The sequence below is a fragment of the Sturnira hondurensis genome, unplaced genomic scaffold (assembly GCF_014824575.4).
Source record: "Sturnira hondurensis isolate 20B ecotype Veracruz unplaced genomic scaffold, ASM1482457v3 Scaffold0001911, whole genome shotgun sequence".
NCBI lineage: Eukaryota > Metazoa > Chordata > Mammalia > Chiroptera > Phyllostomidae > Sturnira > Sturnira hondurensis.
In genome coordinates this window covers 869,942-893,008 of record NW_028074542.1, presented here as the reverse complement: position 1 = coordinate 893,008, position 23,067 = coordinate 869,942, and the positions used below count along the sequence as shown (strand labels likewise).

Genomic DNA, 23,067 nt, shown 5'->3' with positions numbered 1-23,067 from the left:
GAGATGCTTTCTATTCCTAGGATTCTAAATCTAATCCTAATCCTTAATGTACTCACAGGATTTTAAAATCCTCTCCAAAATAGGAAGGAAATATCTTGTTGCTTTTTAATATTTGCTAAAAATTGTCTTTAGAAAAGCTAACCTTAATAGGCATCTTTCTTTGTCATGTGTCATTAAACTTTTGGCTGTTTACCTTAGGACTCTTTGAAAGAGAGAGGGATAGGGCATGAGGAAAAACTTGTCATTTTGAAAGTAAAAGGAATAGGAATAATTAATTGGCTCTTACACGGCTATGATGCAGAGTTCCCACTGCTGAAGTTAAAGGAGAACCACTCAATAACACCAATAAAAATATTTATTTAGCCCCTGTTACATTTTAGGCAATACTCTAAGCATTTTAGATACATTTCTTTTTTAATTCACAAGTCACCCCTATGAAATAGGTATTTACTTGTCCTCCTCATTTTCCAGGTGAGGAAACTTGGGCCCTAAAAGGTTAACAGGTTATACAAGCTGGGGCAGGGTGGGTGGGAAAGAAGAAAGGGAGGGAATCTTGAGTTTATTTGGGTGAATGTAGGCACAGTAAATTTTTTGCTTAGATGTCAAACATTTCACTTATTCATCATACCTGAGGATAATACCATTTACTCACTTACTTAAAGTTGTTTACAATAATTGAGATGAAATGACTGTCTTTAGATATTGCTAGTCTTTTGACTGAACCCCATATGGTCTGTGGAGGGGCTCATGTTTGTGGTTAAGGGTATTTATTTCTACCAAAGGGTAGGTAGAAATGCCCCCTCTAAAAATGGAGTCTTAGGTTGTAAATTTGATTCCTGTTCAGGGAACCTGCCTGGATTGCAGTCTCAGTCCCTGCTGGGGGAGCATAGGAGAGACAACCAATTGATGTTTTTCACATGGATGTTTTCCTCTCTCTCCCTTCCCGTCTCACTTCAAGAAAAAAAAAAGGAGTCTTTGATCTTACTGATTTCATTACATTCCTCAAAAAACAGTTTGGGGGTGATTGTTTTTGAATAGTCGTTCTTAGGTTTAAAACTTCATCTGAGCCCAGACCTAGCCGGCTCAGTTGGTTGGGTATTGTCCTGCAAAGCAAAAAATTACAGGTTCAATACCCAGTCAGGCACATGCCTGGTTTTGGCTGGGTCCGGTCAGATGCATAGGAAAAGCAACGATCAACATTTCTCTCCCTCCTTTCCCCTCTTTTCTAAAAGTAAATCTTTAAAACAAACAAACAAAAAAAAACCTCATCTGAAAAGAGAGGGTTTGGGGAACAATAAAGAATTCTGGCTTCATCTCATGGATAGAGATAAAATTAGCCATTTTCCTTAAGAAAAGTGATGCTTCTGAATCCCAGCTCTTCAATAATGAGAACTGGGCTGTTTTCACTTGACCTCTACTTCATGTGGGAAAACCCCTCTCCGGAGGCACTGTGAAACACATTGCTGAAGAAAGGTTCCTAGATTCAGGAGTAAGAAGTTTGAGTCCAGCAATATTGTCATTAGCATTATAATCTTCATTAAGTACTGATTTCCATAATTCCGAAGCTTCATTTTCACACTCTGAAAGGCCACAAAGTAGGTGAGGCCATACAGGGAAGGAGGAAAACTGAGATGAAAGAGAACTTGAAGTGAAATCACAGAAGGAAAATGAAAGAACATGCAATGTCCAAGATCAGAGCAAAAAGGTTTTAGTTAATTCCTTAGGTTTACATCATAGTTCCCTCCCTATCTTGCATGTATACATAAGCGTAGGCTTCCTGAACCATTTTTATTTTTCTTTCAAACAAGAGTAATGGACATTTATAGGAGACGGGCCACGGCAGCCGTTTCGCTGAGGGGATGGCTCAGAAACTTCATTTTCTGTCCCCTCCTGTTAGGCTGACGCGTTCCTTGCTGTGCTACCTGCCTCTGCTGCCAATCCAAAGGGCGGAACTTCTGCCTCCCTCCCCAAGGCCTCCAGGCAGTATCCAATTGTGTGTACAGGAAAAGTTGGAGATGATGACCTTGATTAGAATGTGTCTGGAGAGGAATAAATGGAGTAGCTGAGATAAGAAACAGTTGGTTATGAAAGATGTTGAAGTCTTGAAATAATGTGACCATCGTGAAAATTTTTTTAAACCACAGTTTATAAAAGTATCCCTGATACAGCCTGCCCCCTCCATCCCTGTGACAGGAGACTTATACTGGAGACACTCGTTTAATCATAGCTTGTCTCTGATATTCCCAGTAGCTACCTCTATGTGAGTAAAGGAGAGAAAACGTTCAGACATCATGTAAAGTACCAGTAGCAGTGACGCCTACACGGAAGACTTGGAACTGCAAAGAGGCTGGGGTCACCTCAGTGACATCTGACGCTGTCCAACCAGAAGTTCGATTTTTGTTTGGGGGAGTGAGGAAGCTGACTGTATTAAAGGATTAAAATACTTTCTTGACTATAGTTTCTCACTTGTTTTTATTTTTTTTGGCGGGAGAGGTGGTGGTGGGGTAGAATTTCACATCCTATCTGGAGTTAAGGGGAGGTTGGGGAAGCTCAGCCCTTCACCCAAGAATAACCCAGTTATGACATCTCTTCGCGTGGGAAGTGTTTCCCTAGGCACTGGGAGGATCTGAGGCTGCACCCCAGTGGGATTCCCTGCTTGAGTTGGAAGGCCACTCAGAGCTCGATGCATATCAGAGCGACAGTGCGGAGGATTAGCTAGCTGAGAGTGAAATACCAGAGGGCAGAGACTCGGTGTGGAAGGGGCTTCCCCAGCTTGGAGATGGGGTGCTGCACCTAAGGGACTGGAGAGCGGGGTGACCGTGGTGGCCCGTGCCTTCCGCTGATTGTATGATAGGGATGCGACACTGCTGGGTAGTGTCCGAGGCACCGGCGATGGCTCAGAGGTGCCCAGCGAGCCAGCGCCAGACCCTGGCGTCCTCCATCTTCCCTCCTGAGCTCCCCCTGCTCCAGCTGCCTGAGCCACGGACCGCAGCACCACACACCCCCGCGGGGGGGGACGCCGCGCCCCATCCCCGCCCCCGGCCCCACCCCAGCCCCCCCGCTGGGGCCCTGACCCCACCGCCCGCAGGCACTGGCTGAGCTCCGAGGCGGCGAGCCGACAGCGGGGACGCCCAGGAGGGGTCCGGGCAACTGGGGGCGGCGGCGGCCGGGTCGGGGCTCCCCCCCCGCCCGCGCTCGCCGCGGCGGTGGTGCGTCCCGGAGGTTACCGGAAGTGGCCGCGCTCGGCGCTGCCATGTTGAGGAGCCGCCGCTGCCGCTGCCGCCGCCGCCGCCGCCGCCGCTTTGTTGTCGCCTCCTCCGGCTGAGGAGGCTCCCCGAGCGGGGGGAGTGGGGAGGAGGGGGGTCGGCCGCCGCAGCCATGGAGGCCAACTGGACCACGTTCCTGTTCCAGGTAGTGGGGGCCCCCCCGGGGGGGGTACGGGGGGGACAGGGGGGCCGGGCCCCGGGCTGGCGGGCGGGCGGGCGCTCCTCCCTCCCTCCCGGCTCCGCTCTCCGGCCCGGCCTTAATCCCCCTTTGTTTTTCCGCCCGCCCGCCCCGGCGGAGCGGGGCTGCTGAGGTGAAAGAAGGCGGCCTCACGGGGTGCGGGGGAGAGAGCAGGCCTCGGGGTGAACCCTGGCCCCCCCTGCACACTCACGCACACGCACACACCCTTCCCTCCCGCCCTGAAAGGGAAGGGAGGAGGCCGGTCGCTGTCACCACCCGCGGCCCAGAGAAAGGAGGGCGCCGGGCCGCTGGATAGCGCGGGCCGCTCGGTCACGGCGCGCCGGGCCCGGCCCGCACCGTGGGGTGAGGGCGGTCCCCAGGTCCTACTCTCAGACCCCCCGCGCGCGCGCACGCACACACACACACACACAAACACTCACACACGCACTTTCGCTCGCTCTCCTTTTTCATCTCCCTCTGTTTTTGCGTATGGTGACTTTCTGACCCCCCCATCCCCGTGAATAGCGGGTATCCCCGCCACTCCCCCTTCCCGCCGCCCCACCTCGTGTTTATCCAGTTGGGGGTGTTGTATTTCCTCCCGCAAACTTTTTCACTGGATTTACATTTTTTCTTTCCCAAGCCCCTGCCCAAGTCTTGGCAGCTGACACCCTCTCCCTCTGTCCAGCTCTTCCGCCGGCCCATTCAGCCGGGGGATTCCCCCCGCCGGGCCGGGGCTGGGAGCGGCGGGGGCCGGGACTCCGGGGGCCCGACCTCCTCCCGGGGCGCCTTTCTCTCTCCTTCCCACCTCGACGTTTCCTCCAACCAAGTGGGGGAGACAGAAAGTGGGGAGAGCAAACAGTCCGCTTACAAAGCCCCCAGATGAGTCATTCGTTGGGGTGTTGGTCTTCACTTTTTGCAGGAAACTTCAAAGTGACTATAGCCAACACGTTGGCAGTCCTCTCTGGCCAGCCCGCTTTGGGTGGGGGACCCCTATTTGGAAGACCTGGGCTGGAACGTATATTTTTCCTGCTTGGTTTCTGTTTGCAAACGAAGCACTTAGTGGGCAGTGGTGATGAGCTCACGAAGAAACTTCGAAACCGGAGGTTGGGAAGCTCATCACTTTAAGTGCGTTCTTCCCGCCTCTCGGAGTTATTTTCCTACTTTGAATAACTTAGTGAAATCCCAAACTCGTATCTTGGGCTTTCGAGACCTTTTGGAACTAACCAGGAACGGATGCAAAGTTTTCAGAAACTTCTCCGAGCCACTGGACCCATCCCAGTGGAGTTAATACAGGGAATTGAATAATTCAAACATTACTTACCTATTGTGTAGAGTTGGTTGATTACTTTAAGAAGAAATATATTTTAAATGTGAGTAATTTAATTTTTAAGAGGTGTTGAGTTTTATTCAGGCTTCTTAAAATTTATGGAACTCACAAACGTCCCCACTTTCTCATTCTTAGCTAGTATTGTTTTATCCGGCTTTGATGAACTTAATTGTGATAAGTGAACTTAAAGATGCATTGGAAAGTAATTGATATATAACTACCTGGCATCCAGGTTGGTGTAAAGGTGGTAAATACCATCTCCAGAAAAAAACTTTCAAATGGTCACTTTAAAATATGGGATTATTAGGCCATTGAAGTGATTTTCACATGAACAATGAATTAGATTGATCATAGTAAACCTGCTGTCTATATATTTAATGGAAGTTGAAAAAAGCAGGAGTTCTTTATGTAAAGGAAAAACCCATAACTAATTTTTGGAAAGCTAGTTGAAAAATCTTTTGAAATATTCTTATTATTATTTTCCTAGATGAAGCAAATGTGAAGCATTTATTGATCACTTGTTTAATTAGATTTTATATTATTTAATTTTTTCAGCTATTAAAATCTTTTTCCCCACCTGATGGAGGAGTGTGAAAGGTCATAGTTGACCCTGGGCTTGGCAATGTGTGCAGTGAAAATTGTTGGAAACTTAGAATTTAGAGCTGAGGACAGTTGAATGGGTAAAGAGAGTATTTCAGAATTTTCTGTGGAAAAGAATGAGTATGAGTAGACTTAGTTCCAGTGTTAAGTAATTTTCTCTGGGGAAATGGAGGCTTAAACATTATCATTTTGTTTCCTGGAGCATCCTACTGAATTTATATTTTAAAACAATTTAAGACATGCTTGCTTTCCAGATAACCTGGTGGAAAGTGAAAGCCATAGTTGTTAAAATGTTTGATGGATGATTCTCCTAACAGGACATTCAAGATATGACTCACTGATGCTAATTTGTTTCAGTACAAAATCTTTTACCCTCTGGCACTGGAGATTTCATGGTGCCATATCCTACCACCCTGGGTGATGAAATAACATTTCTGTTTTGTTTTTTTTTGCCAGCCCCACAAAAAGGAAAGCTTGGGAGGGTTTTAAAAGCCTTGAAAGAGATGGGAGATAAAGTTAAAATTTTCGTTTGATGATGCTAGTCAAATAAAAGTCTACCCATAAGTTATGTATATATTTTAAATCACCTGACTGAAGGCAGGCTGTGGTTGTTATTTTACTCTGTCTCTCCCCCAGAGAACAAGTTGGGGAAACCCACTTCCCCTCTTAGAAGGCTTCATGTAGCAGTATGGGGATCCTAGGAATCCTCAGAGAGAGATTTCCATAGTGGTCAAGGCATTCTACAGCATTTCACCCAAGAAGCAGGGACCTGGTGTGACCCTCCTGTGAGAGTGAGCTTCAGCAATGCTGTAAAAATACTTTATGTTGCCACAGACATCTGAATTGGTAAAATGGCAGTAAGTGCTTTTAGTACTACATCAAACTAATGGTTGTTTAGAATTGAAAAATACCTCTAAACACTGTAAGTCTGAACTTTGTCCAGAAGATTTGCATTCCCTATTATCTGATCTGTTGCCTTTGAAACTGTATATCTTAAGCTATCTTCAGCTATTAACTGTTTATGTACTGTATGGAAACTTGCATATCCTACAGTCAGGTTGGAAAGAGGGTAAGATTAGAGTCCAGATTCTGTAGTTCCTTCTACTAATGTCATCTGGGTAGACACTGACATTTACAAGAGCTCCATAAATTAAAAGTGGACTGTAATTCAGTATGATTGCTAAGTACAGAAAGATACTCATAAGTAAGCACAAAATTCCTATGAGTACTTCCAGGACTCAAGGGAGATTCGATCAAAATTATTAAACTGAAACTGGTAACTCTGGGCACTATATCTCCTGCTTTGGGAGAGCCTAATTCCAGGTTTAGCTGTTGTGCTGCCATCAGGAAAGTAAACATGGAGCAATGACAGATGTTCTTACCCATCAGGGGAGGAGCTCTGTGTGAGTGTGTGTGTCTTTCTCCTTTTTTTCTCCCTAAGTTAACTGTTGGACTCTTGGTTATAGAGTGAGAAGGGTAAATAAATGTCTAGAGTGTCTAAGATGGTAGGATGGGGTCTTCCTAGAACAATGTGTTCTTAAAGTATTTGAAACTCTTAACCTCTGAGTGCATGTATCCTTTTAGGATTACAAAACTCAAGCATAGGGGTTTGGGCTCACTGTTAAAAGAGTTTCAAAGATAATGTTGGTAAAGTACAACATATTAGGAAGAACTCTTTCAGAAGTTTTTCCCCATCATTTCCTAAATGTGTATCAGTATGGAGGTATGGAGATTTTGAAAGAATCAAAACCAAGAGAATACTCATAAATAACACGAACCTAACCGATGATGAAATTTTTGTTTCAGTGCAATTAAGTACATTTCCAGACAATGTCCAGCCCCCAGTTTTGAAATGTAGAAGCACATTATAACAGCAAATGTCTAATACTTTTTTTAAACGTTTTTTAAAAGACTTTATTTATTTATTTTTAGGGAGGGTGGAGGGAGGAAGAAAAGAGAAGGAGAGAAACATTTGATGTATGAGAGAAACATCAGTCGGTTGCCTCTTGCATGCGCCCACAACCCAGGCATATGCCCTGACCCAGAATCAAACCGGTGACCTTACACTTGTAGGGTGATGCCCAACCAACTGAGCCACACCGGTCAGGGCTAAATGTCTTAACACTTTAACAGAACCTACAACTCTTGGATGGAGAAGAAAATAAAAGGAATTTTCATTATTTATAGTTTGTTTTCTCTTGGTCTATATTTGAGAGTGTAGGGTGTGAATAACTAGTGTTTCTAAAGAATGCAGACTTCTATGAACTGAGAGACAACTGGCTGGTGTTTTGCTGTGGGCTACCTTCACAGATGCCTTCCAGGCATTCAATAGCCGGTTTCACTTCAACCAAATCTTTTAGTAGAGTTAAGGGAACAAATTTAAAAGTAAACTTAAATAGCCTATGTGCTCAGAGAATTAGATTTCTTTTATCACTTAGCAACAGACTCCCTCCTCAATCACTAAGTTTGCTTGTGGAAAGGGAGAGACATAATACCTTTCTTTTCCTAGGTAATAGACAAGTAGATGATTGTGTGTTTCGTGCACTACTGTAGTAAGGTACTGTTAAATAAGTCTGGAGTGTAATTTTTTTGACAAGTTATTTAAACTTGGTTTCAACACTGACAGACTAATGCAAACTGATTTCATCAGCTGCTATGTCCCTTATGAACCAGGGTGGAGTGTAGTTTAGTCAGCTGTTTGAAAACAAGATCACTGTCAGCAACTTAGTTGAGCAAGTTTTGGCTCCGCACAGTGATTTTAATGCTTTATATTGGGAGCTCTTCAGAGGAGCTAGGTGATTGCTGGGTCTTTGTTGTAGAGAGTTGCTTACAGGCTCTTTGATTGTTTCTTCTGGTCTCTGGTCTCTATTGTTTGGAGCATGTTGAATTTTGAAGGTCATTGTGAGAGGCTGAGTTTCTGAAGTGTAAATGTTTGGTTTTAGACCCATGAAGGCTCTCATCACCAACAGCAGGCAGCACAAAACAGCCTGCTGCCCCTCCTGAGCTCTGCTGTGGAGCCCCCTGATCAGAAACCATTACTTCCAATACCAATAACTCAGAAACCTCAGGCTGCACCAGAAACATTAAAGGATGCCATTGGGATTAAAAAAGAAAAACCCAAAACTTCATTTGTGTGCACTTACTGCAGTAAAGCTTTCAGGGACAGCTATCACCTGAGGCGCCATGAGTCCTGCCATACAGGGATCAAGTTGGTGTCCCGGGCAAAGAAAACCCCCACTACAGTGGTTCCTCTTATCTCCACCATCGCTGGGGACAGCAGCCGAACTTCGCTGGTCTCAACCATTGCAGGCATCTTGTCAACAGTCACTACATCTTCCTCGGGCACCAACCCCAGCAGCAGTGCCAGCACCACAGCTATGCCTGTGACCCAGTCTGTCAAGAAACCCAGTAAGCCTGTCAAGAAGAACCATGCTTGCGAGATGTGTGGGAAGGCCTTCCGAGATGTGTACCACCTCAATCGGCACAAGCTCTCCCACTCGGACGAGAAGCCCTTCGAGTGTCCTATTTGTAACCAGCGCTTCAAGAGGAAGGACCGGATGACTTACCATGTGAGGTCTCATGAAGGAGGCATCACCAAACCCTATACTTGCAGTGTTTGTGGGAAAGGCTTCTCGAGGTACTGCATTTTGCTTTGCTTTTTTTCATTATGGTATTCGGTGAACTTCAGTCTTGTTTCTGTGTGCTCTAGAAGGTTTACGTGAGAATAGATTCGGGCAGGCCTGTGTTATTAGAGGAGATTGGTGATAGATAAAGTATTTCGTCTCCAGGTCTAATTTCAGTTTGATGTGGTTGACAAGTGGTGACATAGCGATTACCTTACTGTTTCATTTAAGAAGTCCCTTGGTGGATTCAGGCCTTCATTTGGCACACGGATACTTCTTATCACTGCTTAACCACCAGATGCCAGTTCAGTTGGGTGACTAGACATGAAGTTCACTGCATAAATCAAAGAAACTTATTTTTTGAAGTTGGGATGACCTTGGATACTCTTAATAAAAATTTTCAGGAGAATGTTTTTCCTTTTTTGTGTGGTTACTAACATTTCACTAATTTTCATTTTAAAAGGTTTTTTAAATATAAAGTATATATAGTACTAGCTGTTTCTGGCAAGTATTAACTAAAACTTTGGGTATTTTGTAATTGTAAAGAATCAAGACTTAATATGATTTGATGTTGACTAGGAGAGAAAACAGGTAAAATTTTTGTTTATGATAGGAGAGGTAAGGAGGCTTGCACGTGGGTGGAGGGGGATTTGGTAATTCTGCTAGCTTTCTTTAAAATGTCCCCGACCCAAATCTGCCAAGCATGTACATCACAGTAAGTAGCATTTCTCTATGTGTGTTCCATTATATCTTCTGTTGAAACTCTCTCTTTCACAGGCCTGACCATTTAAGCTGTCACGTAAAACATGTCCATTCAACAGAAAGACCCTTCAAATGCCAAGTAAGAGTTAAAATGACTTATCCTTAGTGTAGCGCTTGATGCACATTGTCCCGAAGGTCTGAGCCAACCGCGTCTCACCATTCTTGAATAGTGTTAAAAATCACTGACTTGAGTAAATGTGATCCATTTGAATTCTAGTTTTATAAAATATAAATGACAGCTTCTATTTCTGTGGGGCAAGATCATCTAAAATGTAAATGTGTTGTTTTTGTTGAACTGCATTTCCCTTTCCTTGGGCAACAGCAATTTATTGTTATGAGAAAATAATTATAGTCTTGCAAAGGTTGTGTATTGAAATAAATAAATGGATGAAGTGCTTTAAATTAATTTCTGGGTTGATGGTTTAAGTTGTATTAATTGTAATAGAAGAAAATACAAATTTTCTTGCAAAAGTTATCACTTACTGGATTTTTGTCAGCTATTGCCAAATTGGAGCATTTTCTAGTTGTTAACAAATGTTATCATGTTAACAATTTTATTTAGCATAATTGTGATAATGAAAAGATGTAAGAATCTTGCTAAATCAAGTTACTGTTTTAGGTATCAGTAATTCTAATTTGTTGCTGGTTGTCTTTTTGTGTTCCCTTTTGTTAAATTTGTTAATGACTGATTTTATTGAGTCAATTTTGAATTCTAAGAAAACCCCAATTGGACAAAGAAAGGTAGTGTCATTTTGAGTGAGTGCCTTCTATGTGTGAGGCCTTGGGTCAGGCTCTTAATCCAGCAGTAGTTTTGTGAGGTAGGTATTATTATTTTACAGATAAGGAGACAAATTCAGATAGGCTCAGTGTTCCACTGTTTGGTGAACTGGGGAGCTGGATTTAAATCTAGGTTTGACTCTAAAGCTCCCATCTTCTCACTACCCTGTGTTGATATTTTTTCTTCCCTTAAAATGTAAGGGTCTAAAATTTACCAAGTGTTTTATTATGATTATGATTCTGGGTAACACATACAATTAAAATTCAGCTAACTCAATCGGCTTGCTGTTAATGGGTAGGGTAATGCCTAGAATATAACGTACTTTAAAATGAGTAGAACAGGATAGTCTATATTTAAAAAAAGTTTTCCTCCCTCATGCAGACGTGCACTGCTGCCTTTGCCACCAAAGACAGACTGCGGACACACATGGTGCGCCACGAAGGCAAGGTGTCCTGCAACATCTGTGGGAAGCTCCTGAGCGCCGCCTACATCACCAGCCACCTAAAGACACATGGGCAGAGCCAAAGTATCAACTGTAATACATGTAAACAAGGCATCAGTAAAAGTAAGTGAAGCTGCAAATTGTATTTCTTTTGCATTGTTTTTATAACGTATTAAAGATATTTTTACTGTTTATCATTGTTCATCTTACATGTTTCCTGCTGTTACTGAAGTCTGCAAACATGCAGTAAGGGAGAGTATGTGTTATTATTAGAAATGTACTTCAGCCCTGGCTGGTGTAGCTCAGTGGATTGAGCGCGGGCCTGCAAACCACACAATCACGGTTCAATTCCCAGTCAGGGCACATGCCTGGGTTGCAGGCCAGTTCCCAGAGGGGGACTCATGAGAGGCAACCATACATTGATATTTCTCTCTTTCTCTCCTTCCCTTCCCCTCTAAAGATAAATAAATAAAATCTTTAAAAAAATAAATACATAAATAAATAAAAGAAATGTACTATATGCATATGTACAAACAGCACTGATTTTGCTTTCAATCCTGTGCTTGTCTAATAACGGCCATGTTAGTAGAGCAGAATTTCCCCATAGCTGTTTTTCAGTGTGTCCTTTCTTTGGGGTTTGAATAGAAAGATCTAGTGTGTTAGAATTGTGGCAGCAAAAGCCACATTAGGAAGTTGCATCATATCCAGGCAATTTTAATTGTTTTTATTTAATGGTAGGAAGATTCTTAAGCATCAGTGTCTGCTAACTCCTGGTTTTTATTAATATGTCCTTAATAACCTTGAAGATGAAAGCAATGTTAATTAATTTGCTTTTCAAACCCAAATCTATCCATAGAGAAATAAGATATCAAATCCATTTTAGGATTGAAATTCTTTGCTTACCTTAAATTCAGAGTTGAAGATAGAATATTCCGGGGACTTACAAATGAAATTTAATATTTTCATTTACCCAGGCTTTTTCTTTAAGATATCCCAAACCACCAGAATAAAGTGTTTTCCTAATTCTAGTCTATTACATATTCTACTACTTTATATATTCTATTATGTATGTATTTTATGCAGCAGAAACATAAAATTTTCAAAATAGGCGGACAGAAGTAAATAATGTTTAATGTGTTTTAATCTCATCCATTTTTGCTTATTTGTAAATAGATGTAAGTACCTAGTATGTTATTCTTTGTAACTTTATAAAAATTTACTTTTAGTGTACATCATTATGGTCAAGTAATCAAGTATTTTTAGATATTCTAATGAGCATTAATTAGTCCATGCTAATATTCCCCAAGGTCCATTCTAAAGCTTGCTTTTTAATATAGCAAAGAATTCTTTTCTCTTTTATATTGGTTTTCTCTAGCTCTCTAGTATTTTATTAATTTATCCATTTTGACCAATATAGACATGAACAGCAAAAAAAAGATGCATTGTAGTAAAAACTCTTAAGTCAAATGATAAAGACCATAGAGGCACAAAGAGTCAAAGTATCAAAGTTTTAGTTTTTGAAAAAATAGCCATACTTTTTCCAGGTAAATGTAGTGTTTCTGGTTTGTCTTTGGAGCAGCGTGCATGAATGATGAGACCAGCAACCAGAAGCAGCAGCAGCAGCAGCAGCAACAGCAACATGTGACAAGCTGGCCAGGGAAGCAGGTAGAGACACTGAGACTGTGGGAAGAAGCTGTCAAAGCAAGAAAGAAAGGTAAGAAAGAGGAGGCGTGCTGGTGCTCCAGGTATGGCTGGAGAAGTATTTGCAGTTTAGGGGATCCAGCTTTATGGAAGCATGGAAGTGCTACACGCTGGGAAATAGAAGTTGTTGGCAACGACGCTTTCCAGCTTCCAGTTACAGTTGTTGTTGTTTTTTTCCCCAAATAGAATTTTTTTAACTAGTATTTTTTAAGTTCTTTCTTTTGATTTACTTTTTCTAACAAATTTAGAGCCAAATTTGGTTCTTTGCTATATATGCTCAGAATCCATTTTTATGTGAACCTCTGTGCGTTAGGGGCTCGTTTTTTCCATCTTAATATATTAGCACTTTTAGAGGTGGCTGAAATACCCTTTTGTGTATATAAATTCATTTTCTTACAGCTGTGCTATTTTCTGCTGTTTAGTGTCCTTTCTGTATTGTTTTATTTATTACATATTTATTATACTATGTCTTTTCTCTTGGTCTCTTAATGTCACTCAGTCTGTCACTGGGGCTTGCATTAGCTTAACATGTATATACTTCAGTTTTTAGAGATATTGTTATCATTGAAAATGGTCTGCTTTTCTCTCATGTATCTAAGAATCAGTGAGTATCAGTTTTCAACAGTTATTTAACTTAATAGTTGTAGGTTTGGCTTCTGGACTATTGTGCAGCCATTTCAAGTAAATCATTTTGTCAGTATAACATCAACCACAGAACAGATTCCTAAATTTCTTTTTTTCTCCCCCTACCCCTACCATGTCTTACTGTTTCATTTTAAACTCGTGTGGAAGCTTCTGGATGTAGGCTCCTCTGTAATTCCTTTGCTGTGTAGTTTCTTCCATCCTTTGCTTTCACATGGTGTGGCTGTTCCCTTCTTCAGATCCCTTGTAAACACTCCATACTTCAATAAACATAACAGGAATAGCATCCTTTTTCGTACGTCTACTGGCATTGGAGGGAAAGAATGCAGCGGTCCAGATAGGCTTTTCGCCCTCCTCAGGTGCTGCTTGTTCCTGTTTTCCGAGTGAAGATTTGTCGTTACTTTGATAAAATGTACTGTGGTAGGAAAGTGGGTGGAGAATGGTGGGAGAAGGGGCAGAAAAGTGTGTGTGTGTGTGTGTGGTGATAATTGCAAAGTAAGTTGGAAACATGCCATTAAGAATGTTTGACTTAGAGAAGGAGTGAGAGTGAAAAGTTTAAGACCCAGAAAAGGACTCTGTCAGATGTTTTGAAAGTGAGGAAGGTGTGGGGAGGTGGTGGATGGCAGAGTGAAAACTTCTTTGGTGAAAACTGGACACCATCATCTCAAAAGTGAGTTGACTTCTGTCATTCTGTTCCTTTCTGCATTCTTCTATTTGGTATTGTGTTTTAGTTGGCTTGCACAATAAGACCCAATTGTTTGGTTCATGACCTCCATGAAACAAAATGTTATTGTATTCCCATTTGTATCATGAATCTCTCTGGAAATGACCAATTGATGTTAGAAACTTCTGTATTCGTATTAGTCAATGTCACATTTTGGGGGAGAAGAGACTCCTGACCTGAAAGCCTAAATTTGAATCAGCATATTCCTTTTGAATATTATTGGGCTTAATATAAGTTCCCAAACTTGGAAGACAATCAAGTCATCATCTTTGCAGCTTTTTAAAAAACGTACATTTTCCAGGTTCCATCTAACCCTCACTATGGGATTTCCTGGGAAGCCATTTTTTAAAAAGCTCACTAAATGGTTTTGATCATTAGCCAGATTTGGGAATCTTTGATGTGGAATACGGAGTATGCCAAAGTTCCATCACAATGACCAGGGAAGGGCTTCTTACTGACCCAGGGGTCTACCTGAAGTGATATGACCCACATACGGAAAGTGTGCAGACCTCCATCTTTAGCCTCAAATCCTTTTTTTAATTTGACAGTCAACTCACAGCCAGCCCACCCATAGGTCTTCTTACTTGTGTTTGGTGATACACCAGCAAGTGGTGCTGAATTTTGTTGAGGGGTGGGGGGTCTCACCTCCGAAGGAAGTTTTCTTTTAAGAAGGTTTTTCTGGATAACAAGGCCCAGGGTCCCCTCAACTCACTGCAAGGTCTTCTGGCTTGGTTTGGTTAGTCTTCCTTGGTATGGTTGGTGGTATGTATAGTATGTGTAGTTAAGTAACTCTAGGCGTAAAGTTAGGTGACTGTGGTAGTAGCATCAGAAATAGAGGAAATGGTAGTGGGACCAGAACATAAACCTGCTGAGGGATCATTTTTCTTTCTTAAAACAGTTAGGGACACATAACCAGAAACACTGGGATTATTTAACAAAAATTATTTTTCTAAAACTGAAATAAATAATATTACAATAGCTTGCTTATTTAATACCTCTACTTTAGGATTTTAAAAACCTTAGCAGGTTTGTGAAGGCTTAAGAGTAAATACAGCCCTGGCTGGTGTGGCTCAGTGGATTGAGTGCCAGCCTGTGAACCAATAGGTCATGGTTTGATTACCAGTCGAACCATGTGGGCTACAGGCCAGATCCCCAGTGGGGGGTTCATGAGAGGCAACCACACATTGATGTTTCTCTCCCTCTCTTTTCTCCCTCCCTTCCCTTCTCTAAAAATAAATAAACAAAATTTAAAAAAGAGTAAATAAAGCATTGAAGATACACACTTCACTTCCCTCTGCTAGGTACAAGGTACCTTATTATGACAAGATTTTTTAAATTATCTATTACTGTGTGACCATCAGCCCAGCTCTTTGTAATAAACAAGCTCTTGTTGCCTGGCCTGCCATGGTTGGCTCTTCCCAGGAAATTCTGTAGAACTCAGAGAAACTGCCTGAAGTGGTAATGAGAATACTTGAGCCCTTCTTGATCTCTCCCCCTACCCCCAAAGTGTCTTGCAGAAATTAAGTCATCTTCCCAGTATCACTGTGAGGGAAATGAGTAAATCTAAACTTGAAACCAAATGTGCCAGGGCTAAGTAAGTTGCCTAAGTCCTTGAGGGAGATACAGCATCAGAAGAGAGATTTGCACATGCTGGGATTCCTGGTCTCCAGTCTTATGCTCAGAATACTCCCTTCCTGTTGACTGTTTGATAGAAAACTCATTTAATTCATGAAATGTTTGTTCTTTTTAATTAAAAGAGATCGAGGCAGAAGCTGTTTGTGAATTTTGTTCACTGTTTTGAGAATCTAAAGGCCCTTTTGTGTTCTTATTTTAGAAGCTGCTAACCTGTGCCAAACCTCCACGGCTGCTACGACGCCTGTGACTCTCACTACTCCATTCAATATAACATCCTCTGTGTCATCTGGGACTATGTCAAACCCAGTCACAGTGGCAGCTGCAATGAGCATGAGAAGCCCAGTAAATGTTTCAAGTGCAGTTAATATAACCAGCCCAATGAACATAGGGCACCCTGTAACTATAACCAGTCCACTATCCATGACTTCTCCTTTAACGCTCACTACCCCAGTCAATCTGCCCACTCCTGTCACTGCTCCAGTGAATATAGCACACCCTGTCACAATCACATCTCCAATGAACCTGCCCACACCTATGACTTTAGCCGCCCCTCTCAATATAGCAATGAGGCCTGTAGAGAGCATGCCTTTCTTACCCCAAGCTTTGCCTACATCGCCACCTTGGTAAACAGTATTATAAAATCAAAATATGGGTTAAAGTAAATATTTACCAGCAATTTTTAGTGAAGCAAAAAGTAAACCATGAAATTGGGAGGTTTTATTACATTAGTTAATAATAGTGTAGTAGCATTTTTCTCCAATTTGGCTGGGATTGTTCAAAGTAGGGTGTGTGTGTAACTTATCACTGGACCACTTTAGTTTAATGAGAAATTCCTTTTAGCTTACACCATTGCTTAAACAGGATAGTAGTTGGTAAGATGAAATGCCAGAATTAAAACCAATCATGAAAAGCAAAACCCATTTCAAAATTTTAAAAAGCAGCATTAGTTTCTAATCCCAAGAAATCATTTTATTCTGAACACTAGCAGAACTCTTCTCTCAGTACAAGTGGATGGCTGATTTTAACCTGAAGTTCTAAATCCACAAATTGAGAGCTAGTGTAGAATTATCTGTGTTTATTGTTTTTATGAAATACATGCATTGTCATAATAAAATGCATTTCAGAGAATATGCATTTTACCTTTGGGAATATGTTAATTTCAGGCAGAATTCCCTATGGGAAAGGTGATACCAGCTCTGATATGCAAAGCATATGATAATTTATCATTCTAACTTCAACATATAATAGGGATTGTGACCTGATATTTGGAGATGTAAATATTGCTCAGCATATTAATCCTGATGGAATATAGCACTGTAGTTGACTTTTTTAAAAAATTTAAAAAAACAAAATATATAAATTGTGTTTTGGTAAGAAAAGGCTGCAACTGACAGGAGAAGTCAAGTGTGTGGACAGGCAGACTCCTAACAAATGGAGGCTAATGGGACTCCTGTTCAGGAGCCAAGGAATGCTTTGGAACACTTAAAATTATTGCTTTAAATTGGAAGACGCTGGAGGCACTGGGATGTGATACGCCCCTCTCTCCCAATCAGAGCCTGTTGATGTTACAACAGGGAAAGATAAGTTAGTTGCTCACTAGAGTTTATGTCTTATATTAAATTGTATACAGTTTTTATTCTAACCACTAACTAGGTAGTATGCCCCTTCAGAACAAGCAGAGTGTATTTTTTCATTTCTCCTTTCATAATCAAGTATTGTGCAGATTTGTTCAACTTTGTAAATATGGATATCACTTTTTTTTCTTTGAGAAAACACTTGTATCGGCTTTGTGGTGTTTTCAGGGCGACAGCGATTTGTCTGTTCTCCCTGAAGAAACCAGCAATGATTGTGCACGTTAAGACATGTGCTTTTTATTAGCAGGATATTTTATCTCTGTACATAAAGTAGAAACCAAAAGCTAGGGAAACAGATACCCTTTACACCATCATGCCACACATTAATGTTTTTAAAGCATTGTGTTTTAAAAAATAGTTACTAAAACCAAGATGCTGTGATTTATTTTTTTTTTAGTTACAATATGTTTTTGGTTTTTTCCTCTAATCTTACAGTTAAGAGAAATGGAAATGAGTTATGGTAATCTTGCAGAATGTTTGCAGGACTGACTATCAAACTGGATGACTTCCATTTATACCCCACTGTGTCAGTTCAGGCATCAAAATACCTTGTATCTGAGTCAGACTTCCTACATCAGGGATAGGTATCTGTGTGTCATTATACAAACAGTTCGAGGGGGTTGAACTACATAGTAAAAAATGAAATAAATAGTACTTAGTGTAAAATAATTTTATAAATGATCTTTTGTACTTTAGGACATTAAATTGTACAACTTTTGTATATATAAAAGCTTAGGAACTTTCTGTTTAGCAGGAAGGCACCACATTCCTACACTTTTAATGTATATGTTTGTTATAATGTCCATGTAAACATACCCTATGTTTGTGCCTTTTAATTAGTTTGTCTCAATAAACAAAATGTAGAGAAAAATATGTAGCTATGACTTTGTTACAACTGTTCCTATCCACAGTACAAAGATGGTTTGTTTTTAATATGTAGAGCATTATGTGTGGACTACTGGAAGGACTCATGTAGGGAAGGCCCATGTGTGTCCCTGCTGAGGCTTGGATTGGGCAGGTGGTGGCCACGTTTGGAGGAAGCCCACACTTCCTGGCATGCAGCCCCAGAACTGGGTTCTGGCTCTGCGTGCTGGGACCTGTCACCTCTGACTAGGCTGGTAATCACCGTACCCGTGATTCAGACAGCCCCAGCCTCCTCCACAGTGGCCCAAGGAGCAGTACTCAGTGGGGGCAGGTGTGGACCGTAGCCCTAGGCTAGAGTGTGGTTGTAAGAACCCTGAAACTATTAGTTCTTAAAAAAAAAGATATATACTAGAAATGATTGTTTTATCAACTCATTGTATAATAAACAGGAGTGAGACTTCATTGTATGACTTCAGTTAAAATACTATTTTGTATGCATTCTTTATTCACTTAAGAAGCTTGTCTGCAATAATAAAGCCACGTTGTGTCTTCTTTTGGGAGGAAGAGAGTTAGCAGGATGGGGGTGGCGGTGGACCGCTGAAGGGGGCCACCTAGTAGGTTGTGTGGTGAAACTCTCCTGTGTCTTGGAACTGGAATTGAGTTTTGATGCTGATGAACTGATTCAACCAAGTGTTGAAGGCACAACGGCCACCGCTCTACGAAAAAGCAGAGATTTTGTTTTCTCCTTCCGGTTGTAACCTGGATGAGAACGACCCCTTTATCAGATTAGCAGCTAAACAGTTGTATTAGATAACCCTCAAATCTGACATCAGCCTGTTATGCTCTAGGGCTTGCTGCTTGGCCTGCATTCGCCTTTCATTGTGTATTCATTTCCCTCCCAAGGTGTGCTCCTAAATGAAGGTTTCTATGTAAGCAGATGATTTTTCCTGTCAATACCAGCACTGTATTACTAACATGCAAAATACTGCAGATTTATTTTGACAAATTAAAGTTAACCGGTCACAAATGTTATGATTGATTGCTTCATACCTCAGAAGCTTCACCAACTCACTCTAATAAGAGATTGTTGAAGCACTGCTTCTCCAGGTGCACACGTCGGTGCTGGGCTGGAGAGCAAGGGAGGAACTGTCAGGCCGGTTGGTATTGAGATACTATGGGAGGGAGGAGATGCACCAGACTGACTTCAGACGTACCCTTGCCAATCAGCTGGAATAAAAGCCCGGGAAGCCAGATCTTGGGAGTGGCCACAAGCTTAGCCCCCAGTTCTACCCAAAAGAGGTGGGCTTAAAACTTCTCATGCTCCAGAACTCAGTTTCTTTGTTTGAAAGGGGCTTTAGGCCAGATTCCAAATCCACTTACATTCAACTAGATTCATTTGATTACCACCTGTATCAGGCACCGTTAAGTACTGACAGACATATGAAGGTCATGAAGACAAAGGCTCTTAAGAGATGACAAGTACCCAAGTGAGGGTATCACTACACAGCAAATCAAGATGCATCTGACACTTCATTTCATGAAAAAGCTGTGGATACCTACATCTGTTTTACACAGAATTGAGGCTTCCCAAACTTTTGGTAATTGCTTTGGTCTCTATTGACTCGGTGAAAACAGCTGGAGAAAAAGAGTTCCTGGTGTTGCTTTTGTCTGGGAACAGATGTGTTACTTCACTGAGTTGCTAGTTAATCTTTTCAGTCCTGGCTGTCCAGGTGCCCCTGCCCTTCTCAAAGGACCCTGTAGTCTGGTCCTCTCTGGAGAGACCAGGGTTTGGGATGTAGATGGGATAGTGGAGGTTTTTTCTGTAAAAATCGTGGATCATTGAGCCTCAAAGATCATTGGGCTAAAAGACAGTCCACTGTGTTCATGGGATGGTAATCACTTTCCCCTCCCTGCCATAATAAATCTGGCCCTCGGTCCTGCACTTTCTCCATTTCCTTCTTGAAGAACTGGTAGCCTGAAAGAAGACCATTTGACTGACCCCATTTGGATCTACAAATCTTCCCCACAGCTGCTCTGACCCTGGCAGATTACTGGATAATCTCCCTGGGTCCTCTAAAAGTACGGGGGCAGGCAGGTTCAGGGCTGAACAGTAACAGATTTTGCATCGATCTGGACTCCAGCTTTTCTTGGCTGCCCACTTCAGGGCAATCTAAAGCCCACGTAATTCCCAAGAAAGGAATGGAGGGAAGGTCAGGGGCTTTGCTTTGGATCTCTGTAATCTAACCCTCTCCTTGGGCCAGCTCTTCAGGGGCTAGCGAGTTAGCTTTCCTCTTCCCAAGACAGGCACTTGACCCAGATCTTGGCCTTGGATCATGAGGGTCAAGTATACTTCACTTTACAAAAACTGCCTTATCATGGTAAAGGAATGGATGTTCACTTCAGATTCTCTGTCACCACTGACTTGCATCATATTTTCAGAAATGTCTTCATCCCCGATTATCTTCTTTATGTCGGCATTCCACTCCCCTCCCAACACCTAAATATCTCTTTGAAGAGTGCATAAATGAGAAAATCACTATTCTTATTGGAGTCAATTCTTTCTGACGTATGTAACTGCCAACCACACAGGAAGAATTCCCTGGGGTGTTTTGGTAAATTCACACTGTTCATGGAGTTTTCTCAAGGCAAGGTCTACCTGCATCAGCCATTACCTGGGTATCACTTTTTCCTAAAGGCATCTGTAAAGAGTCTGAAAGAACTATTAGGCTAAAGATAGGCATTTGAGGACCACGTTTTCTCCTGCAAGTAGCTATTCCTTTGTCATGGCAGCTGAAAAGGATGAGGAGACCAAGGGAATGGAAGGGACATGCCCTTCCAGTGAGTGGTCCAGGAGCTGGGTCTGGCAGTGAGTACCCAGGTCCAACATCGGGAGCAGATGTGTCATTTCTAGAGGCTGCTCGTAGCGAGGGGAGGCAGCCTGAGAGATGGGCCTGGAAGCCAAGTCTTTTGTCAGTCTTAGGGACAATTGGGGGCCACCAAAACCACAGTCCCTACAGTGTCAGTCTAAATCCACTCAGAACTGACTTGAAGAAGCCCGGATCCCCAAGGTCCCCTGCTCATGAGCCAAGAAGCTCCTAGCTTTGTAAATGGTAGGTAAAGAGTCAGAGAGAAATCAACTTTGTTTATGGAGGGAGGAGGAGGAGGGGAGGGGGAACTTGGAAGTCGGGAAGAGACCCTGGAAAGGAAGAGGTTTTGGAAAAAATGTCCTTGTGCTACCTGTGGTGTAACCCCATGCCGAGGCCCTTCCCTCTCCACGCATCCACCCTGGGCTGGGCATGATTGCTCCGAGGACTCTAGGCTGCTAGTCCAATCCAGCTGTAATTATTTCAGCTTCAGTCAATGGGCAGGAGAAAAGATGTGTCCTTCTTTTTCTAGCCAGGAAAAGAACAAAATCAGTGGCTGAAGAAACAGGTAAGATTCAAGTGGTTATCAGAGAATGGCCCCTGCAGTGGGGACCCATGAGCCCCTTCCAGCTGGAGAAGTAGGCTCCCCTCTCTTGGATTCTCAGAACTTTATCCCGAGAAAGTAGGCCCTGACTCCAGGGTGGCCTGTCTAACACAAGGGATGTCCTGTCATGTTGGGAACCCCAGAAGCTGTGTGGCTGGCAAGGATCTCTGAGGGAGACAAATGGGTCAAGGGGCAAGTTGGGGAAAGAGAAAGGAGACAACAGGACCTCTGTATATGCTGTTTCCTGTGCCTAGAATGGCCTCCCTACAAGAAATCCTCCAATGTTTTCTCCATTGTGAACCCCTAGATGTCCCGCAAAGCCCAACTTAAATGTTGATCCTTTACGCCCTGACCAGTGTGGCTCAGTTGGTTGGAGCATCATCCCACAAAGCAAAAGGTCACCAGTTCAATTCCTGGTCAGGGCACATGCCTGGGTGCAGATTCAGTCCCCAGTCAGGGTGTGTGTGAGAGGCAACTGATCCATGTTCCTCTCTCACCTTGATGTTTCTCTCCCTCTCTTCCTCCCTCCCTTCCCCTCTCTCTAAAAATAAATAAATAAAATCCTTAAAAATAAATAAATAAATGTTGATCCCTCTGAAACTTTCCCTGTAACCTTAGGCAGTTAGTTGATACCTTCTCGGTGTACAAATACAGTAGAGGTAATCCAGTGCCACCCCCAGAAGGAAAGCTGGTTCCTAAGTTTGACTATACTATTTCCAAATGTTTTGCCACATCCTCTAAATCTCTGGTTCCAAATGAATGGGGCCATGGCAGCCTGTGGTTTTTACTGACTTTCCTTCCAGAACCCTGAAATACAAGGAGGAACCAAGCACCAAGGCCAGAAATAGCAACAACAGGTCAGCCAGGCCCCCAGAGGACCCAAAGCAGAGCAGGACCTGGGAGAAAGGCCAGCCAACCAGTAGGTGTTGTGAGACAGGGTTGTAATCAAGAGCAGAAGCTTGGAATCCACCAGGCCTGGGTGTAAATCCAGGCTGGGTCACTTGGAGCAAGATAAATAACCTCTCTGGCCTATTTCCTTGGCTGTAAAATAAGGATGATAGTTCCAACCTAGTAAAGTTTTTGAGGATCTAATTCATATAAAGTGCTTCGTACAGAGCCTACTATGGAGAAAGGAGCCACAGATGCAATGTACCCTACCTCCACCTGGTCTTCCTATTTCCTGTAAGGACAGAGTCACTTGGCCCACAGGCACCAACCCCATTCTCTCAAAGAGCTGCAAAGGAACCCAATGCCTTCCTGCATGGCTTCCCCACTTCAGACTGAGATTTTGAAGATGGGTGTCCAGCGTGGGAACCAGAGCCGTATCCCAGGAATGAGAGTGAGATGGAAGACATCTCAAAAGCAGCCGGCCAGAGATGTGGCAGGAAGGGTTCTGATTAGACCCAGGGAAGAATGGCCAGCC

General features: G+C 42.6%; 1 protein-coding gene across 5 annotated transcripts; it reads left to right on the top strand.

Annotated features, from left to right (window-relative positions):
* The first annotated feature begins 3,147 nt into the window (after positions 1 to 3,147).
* Positions 3,148 to 19,203, top strand: VEZF1 (vascular endothelial zinc finger 1). 5 transcript variants are annotated; one of them, XM_037037630.1, is made up of 7 exons: positions 3,148 to 3,411; positions 6,008 to 6,228; positions 8,314 to 9,008; positions 9,772 to 9,835; positions 10,898 to 11,099; positions 12,553 to 12,690; positions 15,878 to 19,203. In XM_037037630.1, the coding sequence occupies exons 2-7, from the start codon at positions 6,223 to 6,225 to the stop codon at positions 16,303 to 16,305; spliced, it is 1,533 nt and encodes a 510-aa protein (XP_036893525.1). In that variant the 5' UTR covers positions 3,148 to 3,411; positions 6,008 to 6,222; the 3' UTR covers positions 16,306 to 19,203. The 5 variants fall into 5 exon arrangements, with proteins under 5 accessions (XP_036893525.1, XP_036893496.1, XP_036893511.1 ...); XM_037037601.1 differs by lacking the exon at positions 6,008 to 6,228 and having other exon boundaries at positions 3,149 to 3,411; XM_037037616.1 differs by lacking the exon at positions 6,008 to 6,228 and having other exon boundaries at positions 3,154 to 3,411; positions 10,916 to 11,099.
* The last annotated feature ends 3,864 nt before the right edge of the window (positions 19,204 to 23,067 follow it).

Coding starts and splice junctions, on each gene's coding strand:
- VEZF1 (XM_037037601.1), top strand. CDS start 3,379: ATGGAGGCCAACTGGACCACGTTCCTGTTCCAG. Junction 9,836..10,897: donor AAAGACCCTTCAAATGCCAA/GTAAGAGTTAAA, acceptor ATTTAAAAAAAG/TTTTCCTCCCTCATGCAGAC. Junction 12,691..15,877: donor TGTCAAAGCAAGAAAGAAAG/GTAAGAAAGAGG, acceptor TTCTTATTTTAG/AAGCTGCTAACCTGTGCCAA.